Source organism: Syzygium oleosum, unplaced genomic scaffold (assembly GCF_021117445.2).
Source record: "Syzygium oleosum isolate NSW1041296 unplaced genomic scaffold, Sole_v2.1 Sole_v2.16, whole genome shotgun sequence".
NCBI lineage: Eukaryota > Viridiplantae > Streptophyta > Magnoliopsida > Myrtales > Myrtaceae > Syzygium > Syzygium oleosum.
The window spans coordinates 8,627,972-8,636,563 of NW_026607500.1; the positions used below are offsets into that span (position 1 = coordinate 8,627,972).

At 44.8% G+C, this 8,592-nt stretch overlaps 1 protein-coding gene across 3 annotated transcripts; it reads left to right on the forward strand.

The window, feature by feature from the left end:
- The first annotated feature begins 1,418 nt into the window (after positions 1–1,418).
- Positions 1,419–8,279, forward strand: LOC115686185 (uncharacterized). Of its 3 annotated transcripts, none has more exons than XM_030611395.2 (6): positions 1,419–1,659; positions 1,837–2,670; positions 2,772–4,334; positions 4,617–6,227; positions 6,951–7,203; positions 7,296–8,279. In XM_030611395.2, exons 2-6 carry the CDS (start codon positions 1,912–1,914, stop codon positions 7,835–7,837), a joined length of 4,728 nt encoding a protein of 1,575 aa, XP_030467255.2. In that variant the 5' UTR covers positions 1,419–1,659; positions 1,837–1,911; the 3' UTR covers positions 7,838–8,279. The 3 variants fall into 3 exon arrangements, with proteins under 3 accessions (XP_030467255.2, XP_056174703.1, XP_056174702.1); XM_056318728.1 differs by having other exon boundaries at positions 2,775–4,334; XM_056318727.1 differs by lacking the exon at positions 1,419–1,659 and having other exon boundaries at positions 1,794–2,670.
- Positions 8,280–8,592: the final 313 nt, after the last annotated feature.

An 8,592-nucleotide genomic window follows, 5' to 3' on the forward strand; every position in this document is an offset into this window, starting at 1 on the left:
GAGAAATTGCGATGATATTTCTTATCATAAAAAGAAAGAGGGCTAAATGGTGAAGGAGTAGGTAGGGTGTGATTAATTGGCTCTAATTGGGATGGTTTAATCTATTTTGTCTAAAACCATTTAATTCCTTACTAAAGCGATTGGGCCATCATGCCACGTTTGGACTAGTCTTACCATCTTTGCCATTTCTTAAATAGCTCTAACATTCTATTTTTGTAAATCAAAATAAACAAATAAGGCAGCAAATTGGATTGCTTGTAATAAAAAGCTATAAGTCCAAAGGGACTAATTCAAATTTGATTTTTCTTCTAGCATAAAGGCAATTTCGTTATTAACATACCCAAATAATTTTTCCATTTTTTGAGAATAGGATAAAGTTGCCACCAATGCATACATGCCTAATCAAATTAACCCAAAAAAGGAGGGCAGATGTGGTTGCCCAAAGTGTAAAACCCTAGGCCCAACATACTAATCCAAATTTTTTTTTCTATTTTTCCACTAAGGCAAAAGGAATTTAATTATGAATATCGAAAAAATAATTTATTCTTAGTAAGAACCCAACGGCATAACCATTTCGATACATGCATTCCGAAAAGGATTAAGTTTCGATACATGCATTCCGAAGGAGATTAAATTTCCTTAAAAGCGTAATTACCACATCGCGGTAGTCCGAAAGGTGATATAAATAAGCGAGCCGTGCGACGGGGTTCGACGGATTCGAGGGGCGGGGTGGTGGCCTGCCACCTCCCCCCCTCTGTATCCCTCGTCCAGCCCCGGGCCCGACTATCGTCAAATGGGTCGCCGAGAAATCCTCTCTGAAACACTTTTCACGTCGCATCTTCGCCGGGGAGGAGGATTCTCGGGCAGACACTATGTGTGCCCCGAACCTTCACGCCCAAATTACGTACACGCCATCGACGACCGGCGGGATCATGCCGGAGCCCCGGGACAATTATTATGGTAAGAAGAAAAACATCACTTGCTCCTACCAATCCTTCTCCCCCCCCTCGCCCCTATAAATTGCCTCTCACGGTCCCAGGGCTCTCTCCATCATTTCCTCCAACCAAGAACAAAAAAAGCTCTTAAGTTCTCCCCAATCAATTCCCTCATCAATTCCCCAATCTTCCTCGTACTCTCCGAAAAATCCCCAAATCGAAATTCGCAAAATCCAAAGGAGAGCCCAAGAAGAAGAGGAGGCAAAGGAGGGAGGCAGGAGGACCCCGCACCTGAGAAATCTCGTCCTCGAGCTCGCCATCAAGGGGCTCACAGCGCGCCACGTAGGTAAATCCCAGCCCTCCACATCGCGAGAATTTTTCATTTTTTCCTTTTCCATTTTCACCTTTTCTTTTTTTTTTTGTTTATTTTTTGTGTGCGCGGGGGGGTTATTTTCTGATTTTCTGAATCTAAACCCCCTTTTCGCCCTGTCGTTTAACCGAAAAGAAACCCTAAATTGGTCCGTCTCGCTCGCGGTTCCGGAAATTCTTCTGCAGAGAAATTGCGGGGGCGAATTCCTCCCCGAATTCGCCGGATTCTTCGCGGGGTTCCGGCCAGGGATCCGCCGGATTCGCGTGCCGCTCGCGCGCTCCTCGCCCCGTGATCTCCGCCGCCCTGCGCCCGCCGGGGAGACAGGCCCTGATGTATCGAGCTTCGCCGCCTGAGGTGAGTGCCATTACCCCTGTTCGTTGATCCGCGGCTGTCGGTTCTCGCGTTTCGATTGTTCGGGAATTGTTGTCGGCTGATCTTAGGGGGGTGGGGGGGGGAATCCCCCCCCTGGTTCCGGGATTCGTTTTCGTGTGATTTCTCGCGTGATTTCCTGGGCATTTTCGGTGTTTGCAGATCTGGAACATGGGGGCGGGATTGTGTGATGGAATGTGATAGACGCGTGGGGTTGTTGGGATTGGAGTTTGGTCGATGGAGCATGAGGTGGGGAGCTCAAATGGTGCTCAGGCTCCTAAGAAAGCCAGATGCCTGGCTGTTAAGAGCCTGTATAATGCCGGGTCGTCGAAGGAGGATGCCGGGAGGATGCAAAGTAAGAACTTGAAGAGGCAAATCAGCTCCGACGATGGTGGCGATGAGAATAAGAGGAAAAGGGGTAAGAAGGAGGTATCCCTGAGTAGCTTGAAGAAGAGGAAGGAGAAGAGGCTGAGCGATGTAACTAATGCCGGGGCTCATTTCGGCTCGCACGATTCGTCGGAGTCGAAGCCCGAGGTGGACGAGAGGCCGAGCTCAAATGGCAATTTGCATGGCATTGGACTTAGTCTGGACGACAACGTCGTTAAAATTCCGAAGCGGAAGCGCGGAAGTTTGGGGCGAAAAAGATTGAAGCATACTCAAGAGTCGAATCCAGCTGAGCCCTCCGTCAGCAGATTGGATTTTGCTGATCCATCTGGGAAGCTAACAGACGGTGATCCTGAAAGACGAAGCGGCGGTGGAAATATTAAAGAGGAGGATGCTTTGGATGATATGAAGGAGAACGGGCATAGCATTGGCGGACCTTTGCAGGAGCAGGATAACCTTTTGGGGAGTTCTGCAACAGACAATGGGAAACCGAAAAAGTCAGTCAAGAAGCGTCGAAAGCAGAGAGAGGTGAAGCCGGGAGGCGCTCAAAGTGCTGTGGTGGAGGCAGGTTCTGCAGTCGATGTCTCCACCAAGAGATGCGATGATCAGCAGGTTGTTTTTACTTACATATTTTCTAGCTTCTTGGTTGTAAATGGGAGGCACCCCCTTGGTGCTTTTTAATATACTTGCTTATCAAAAACTGTGATGATCAGCAGGAAGATGACGAGGAGAATCTGGAGGAAAATGCTGCTAGGATGCTCTCCTCACGGTTTGATCCAAGCTGTACTGGGTTTTCTTCAAAGAGTAGAGCATCGCCATCGCCATCTCCATCGCCATCATCAAACAGCTTGTATTTTCTGTTATCTTCTAACGGAAAATTTTTAGATCAAGGATGTACGTCTCGTGCTTCACCAAGCTCTGCATCTGTTAAAGCAGCTAACAGAGCCTTGCGGCCAAGAAATCAGCACGGAGAGAAGCTACGTTCTCGGAAAAGGAGGCATTTCTATGAAATTCCTTCTGAGCAGGTGGATGCATACTGGGTTTTGAACAAAAGAATTAAGGTCTTCTGGCCTCTAGACCAGTGCTGGTACCATGGCCTCGTAAACGACTATGATGGAGAAAAAAAACTCCATCACGTCAAGTACGATGACCGTGACGAAGAATGGATCGACCTTCAAAAGGAACGTATCAAACTCTTGCTACTTCCTGGTGAAGCTCAGACCAAGTTTGCAGTAGGCAGCAGGAAGAGAAGGGTGGAGCCTACCAAAGAAGAGGAAGAGAGACCTTTGACTTCAGCCAATGATGGCTGTATCAGCAATTATATGGACACAGAACCAATCATTTCATGGTTGGCACGCTCAAGTCGTGGGGTCAAATCTTCTTCTTCTCGTGCTGTAAAGAAACGAAGTGTCGGTCCATCTCTGAAAACGAAGCCTTCATCATCTGCTGCTGATGCTGTGGATACACGTGGGGCCACTTCTGCTGGTTCTTTCCCGAAAGGAGGCCAAACGGCATTTCATGGAGATCGTGTCTCAACAGGTGGACTTTTTCGTGCTGGAAAGGTTGAGAAAACTGCAAAGAGCTCCAGATCTCTGAAAGGCAGCAAATCTCCTATTGTTTACTACAGGAAGCGGTTTCGCCGGGCTGGTGATGCCTTGTACCAAAGAGTAGAGGACGATGCCTTCACGTCGAGGAAATTGGATTCTCACGGGTCTTTGTTGACCATTGAAGAGACGGGCTTCTTGAAATTAATCTATTTAGTGAGAAGAGAAGCAAACGATATCATGGTCAGTTCTCTTCTCCGCCCTTTTAGAGTAGAGGATTCCCAGCTAGTCTATGATCTCGTTCTGCTTTATCATGGAAGACTGGTGACCGTGTGGCCTGTGGTGAAGTTGGAGATGCTTTTTGTCGATAGCATTGTTGGTTTGAGGCTTCTCTTGTTTGAAGGATGCTTGGGGAAGGCTGTAGCATTTGCGATTTCAGTTTTAAATCTGCTTGGTGAGTCTAACGGGGAGGTGAAATTTGTAAGCTTGCGATCTCCGATAACTTCTGTTAGATTCAAATTCTCTAGTGTTCAAGGTTGTGAAAACCAACTTGTGTTTGGATTTTACAACTTTTTGAGATTACAACGTTCGAAGAGGTCGTGCTTAGAATCGATACTGAGGGAGAATTGTTTGCTAGTTGAGAAACTTTCTCCTTCTGAATGCACTTACAACGCGCTTCAAAATGGAGACATCCCATTGCTGCCACCAGCTGCTTTGGACTCTTCGCTAGAGGTATTATACTCTTTACCATTTTCTTCTCAGAATGTGCAATTTCTCTGTTCAGGAGTTAGGGTTGTGGAGTAATATGTGCATGATTTTCTGTTGTTTTCAGTAGCTTGACATTTACAATTCTTCTGTGACCCAATCTCTTGCCCCCCTTCTCTTCTCTGTCCACACACACACACACACACACACACACACACACACACACACACACACTCTTACTTTGTGCTTAGTATTGTCGTTGTTACTTGTGCAAAACTAGTATTAATTGACCTAAGGTTAACTGATCAGGGTCTCAAGAAGATGACCGGTGAAGCAATGGGGCCCTCAGATGTCTCTAGAGATAATGGCGACGAAAGTGGGGGAAATTCTTCAGTTTCTGATGCAGAGTACACAAAGTTTCCTCAGTTTGCTCTCCCCATTACCGCTGCTTCTACTTTCTTTCTGAGCTTGCACCTGAAGCTTCTTTTGAATCATAGCATCTCCAAAATTAGTTTTGTTGAGCTTAATCAGGTGAAAAGTGCAGAAAATGCAAGCATTTTGGCTCAATCTAACATCGCTATTGGCCAAGAAGCTCCATCAAGAGAGAGTCCTTGTGATAAGCACTTGCAATTTGCTAAAGAAGATCAGGCTGTTGAGCTGGTTGTTTGCAAGGGTACTGCTGTAGATGGTGATGAGGTTGGGCAGGTGCAGGAAGGGCAAGGAACTTACGCAGCATCAGAAAAAACGTCAAGTCCTCCGCTTGATGGGGAGAAGATCACAAATGGTGCTTGTCCTTCTTTGCAGATAGATATTCCCTGTTATAATGAAGGCGAAAAGCCTGTTCATGATGGATCCCTGCGCAGTTTGCCGCCTACTGATATGGCTTGCGATATGAATGGCAACCTCGCCCCTAGTCCAAATCCCACCGCACCAAGAAGTGTATGGCATCGCAGTAGAAGTAGTTCATTTTATGGACACTTCTCACGTGGTTGGTCAGATGCAAAATCTGACGGTTCCCTAAATAGTTTTGGCAATGGACCAAAGAAGCCGCGGACACATGTCACTTACTCATATCCTTCCGGGGTTTCAGGTTCAAGCTCAAAGCCACAACAGAGAACAATTCCTCACAAAAGAATCAGGAGACCCAATGAAAAGAGGGCCTCAGATGTGGCGCGAGTTTCTCAAAGAAACTGGGAGTCTTTATCCTGTCATGCAAACTTGTTAATCACAGTGGGGGACAGGGGATGGAGAGAGAGTGGGGCAGAGGTGGTACTTGAACTTGTTGAGAATGAGTGGCACCTTGTAGTAAAAGTCTCAGGAACCACAAAATATTCTCATAAAGCGCATCAGTTTCTGCAGCCTGGGTCCACTAACAGGTATACACATGCTATGATGTGGCGAGGAGGGAAAGAGTGGACACTTGAATTTCCAGACAGAAGCCAATGGGCTCTTTTCAAGGAGATGCATGAAGAGTGTTACAACAGGAACTTCCGTGCTGCATCAGTAAAAAACATTCCGATTCCTGGTGTCCGCGTGGTGGAAGATTATGATGATAATGGAATGGAGCTGTCATTTCGCAGTTCTGCTATCTACTTCCAGCAGGTTGAAACAGATGTTGAAATGGCCTTGAATCCGTCTTGTGTCCTATATGACATGGATAGTGATGATGAGCGGTGGATTTCATCTTGTCAGAGTTCTTCAGATGTTCATGATAATGGCTCTGGGCGCATATCTGTGGAGATATTTGAGAGGACAATGGACATGTTCGAGAAGAAAGCTCATGCTCTGCAGCGTGACCATTTCACATCCGACGAAATGGACGATCTGAAGTTGAGTGCAGGGCTGGTGGTGAGAGGTATTTATGAACATTGGTGGCAGAAGAGGCAAAAGAAAGGAATGGCATTGATTCGACATCTTCAGGTGCCTTTTAAAAACCTTTTTCTTTTCGTTTATTGATTTTGTCCAGGTACACATTTATGTGAGGCGCTGCATTTAACTCGGCTTTCTGCAATTTCTGGTAATCCACCGTTGGGAACGATTTCCGTCACTCGGTTTTCCAGATGAATGTATCCATGTTGAGATGCTCGTTTTTTTTTTTTTTTAAATTTGGCATCTACTTTGTTTGAGTGGATCGAAAGGATTGTCGGGGTACCTGTTGGTATGTGATTGCTTTGTTCCTCTCTTCCATGCCTGTTTCATTTTTATCTTGTACTGGAATTGTGCTTTGGAATTTTGTCTGATAATGGGGCTGCTTTCTGCACTGGAGTATGTGGAAATATCTGGTTTTTGTGATCTTCCTTTTTCATTCTTGCATAATTAGTATATAGTAATATCAACTTCTCAGGCCTCCGTGCATGATGGTAGCGCTTGGTTTTCAATTAACATGGCATTGAGCATTAACAAAGAAACAAATAGCTTTTCAAATTAGCTCCCGAGTAGTTCATTTATTAATTAGTTGATTATACGTTTTATTAAGAATCAGATGCTAATTTGTATCTCTCTTCTTTTGTTAATTAGATCTTCCTGTCATCATTAATCCTGTTTGTTACCTTTGTGTGCACATTGCTTAAGTGTGCACTTTTTCGAACTTGTGATTTAAAATGTCATGGTATCTTTTATTCAATTCTTGCTCATGCTTTGCAGCCGCCATTATGGGAAATCTACCAGCAGCAGTTGAGAGAGTGGGAGCTAGCTTTGAATAAAGGGAACTCTGCTGCTTCCGATGGATGTCAGAAGGCTTCAGCCACTGAAAGACCTCCCATGTTTGCTTTTTGTATGAAACCTAGGGGCTTAGAAGTTCCTAACAAAGGTTCAAAGCAAAGGTCTCAAAAACGATTCTCAGTCACAGGGCAAAGCAATGGTTTTCATGGAGATCACGACAGTTTTCATGCTTTTGGTAATGTCATGTCACTAAGCGTAAAACTTTTTTGGGCTATTTTTACTTGGATCCAGAATTTTGACATCATTTTTTTTTTGTGTTCCTGTCAGGGAGAAGATTGAACGGACCTAGTTTTGGAGATGATAGGGCCCTCTATTTGGGACATAACTATGGACATGTAGACAGTTCTCAGTTGGCACAAGCATCTCCATTGGGATATTCTCCGCGAGATGTCCCTGGCCAGGGATATTTCCCAATTGGCAATGATGGATCCAATAGAAATTATTCTCCGAGACTACAGAGACATAAGTCAAAGAAATCTGGTGCTGTTGCATCCCCTCGACATTCACAGATGGTCACTGCCTACAGTAGGGGAACCACGGGCAGTAAAAAGAATACCCTTCACTGGAATTCTCATCAACGATTTTCATCTGAAGTCTCTCATAGACCATCTAGTGAGCAGTGGGACCGGATGGATATGGACGAATATAAATTGTTGGATGCATCTGGTGCAGCGCTGTATGCATCTAATTTGGCTAAGCTTAAGAGAGAGAAGGCGCAGAGACTTCTTTGCAAAGCAGATGTAGCAGTTCACAGAGCTGTGGTTGCTCTCATGACTGCTGAAGCGATGAAAGCTGTCTTCGGAGGATAGGAGGGATGATGGGTAGGTTATCTGAAGATTATCAGCAAACAGAATTGGTATAGTTCTTAATTTGACCCTGAAGAATGTGCAGATGGCATGGAAATGTTTCTCTGAGGCGGGAGCTGGTCCAAGATTTGTCGATGCTGGTGCGCCTTTTACCATGCACAGTTTTTGAAGGAAAAGTTTATGGAGAGGGTATTATTAGAGAAATATTTGGTTATCACATTTAATTGTCGATATTTTGGCAGTTTTCTAGTCCATCCTTGCAATACCTTAGTGATTCCAGTAGTCTTTTACACCAGCAGCAAGTGTATGCCTCATTAGTGCTGCTTGTCGTGTTTATTCTGCAAGAGCATTGTATAGAATCTTTTGCTACCATTCTCTGTACAGTTACCCCACCCCCCTCTATCAAATAAGAAAGAAAAAAAGAAATGAAGAGAGATTGACCAAACTTCATTGGTTTTGGTAGGAATTTGGTTGATGCTCTATAGTCTGTTCTCCTCAGATATCCTTGTCATCATCTGTGGAATTGAACAGCAGAATGAGTAATCATCATGTGATACCTTTCATCTTCTGACTTGTACATATGCGATGCATTTTTGAAGCTTATGCCCTCCTTTTACTTCTCGAGCAATTTCTGTATCTGATCTGTGGCTTTTAGATTATGTGTTAAGCTTATGCTGTTCGTCATCTTCTGGCACGAGTAGAGAACTGAGTGCCCTTTTAGACTGCTTGTAACTTATACGAAGGGATGAAATGTGGAA

Coding starts and splice junctions, on each gene's coding strand:
- LOC115686185 (XM_030611395.2), top strand. CDS start 1,912: ATGGAGCATGAGGTGGGGAGCTCAAATGGTGCTCAGGCTCCTAAGAAA. Junction 6,228..6,950: donor CATTGATTCGACATCTTCAG/GTGCCTTTTAAA, acceptor CATGCTTTGCAG/CCGCCATTATGGGAAATCTA. Junction 7,204..7,295: donor CGACAGTTTTCATGCTTTTG/GTAATGTCATGT, acceptor TGTTCCTGTCAG/GGAGAAGATTGAACGGACCT.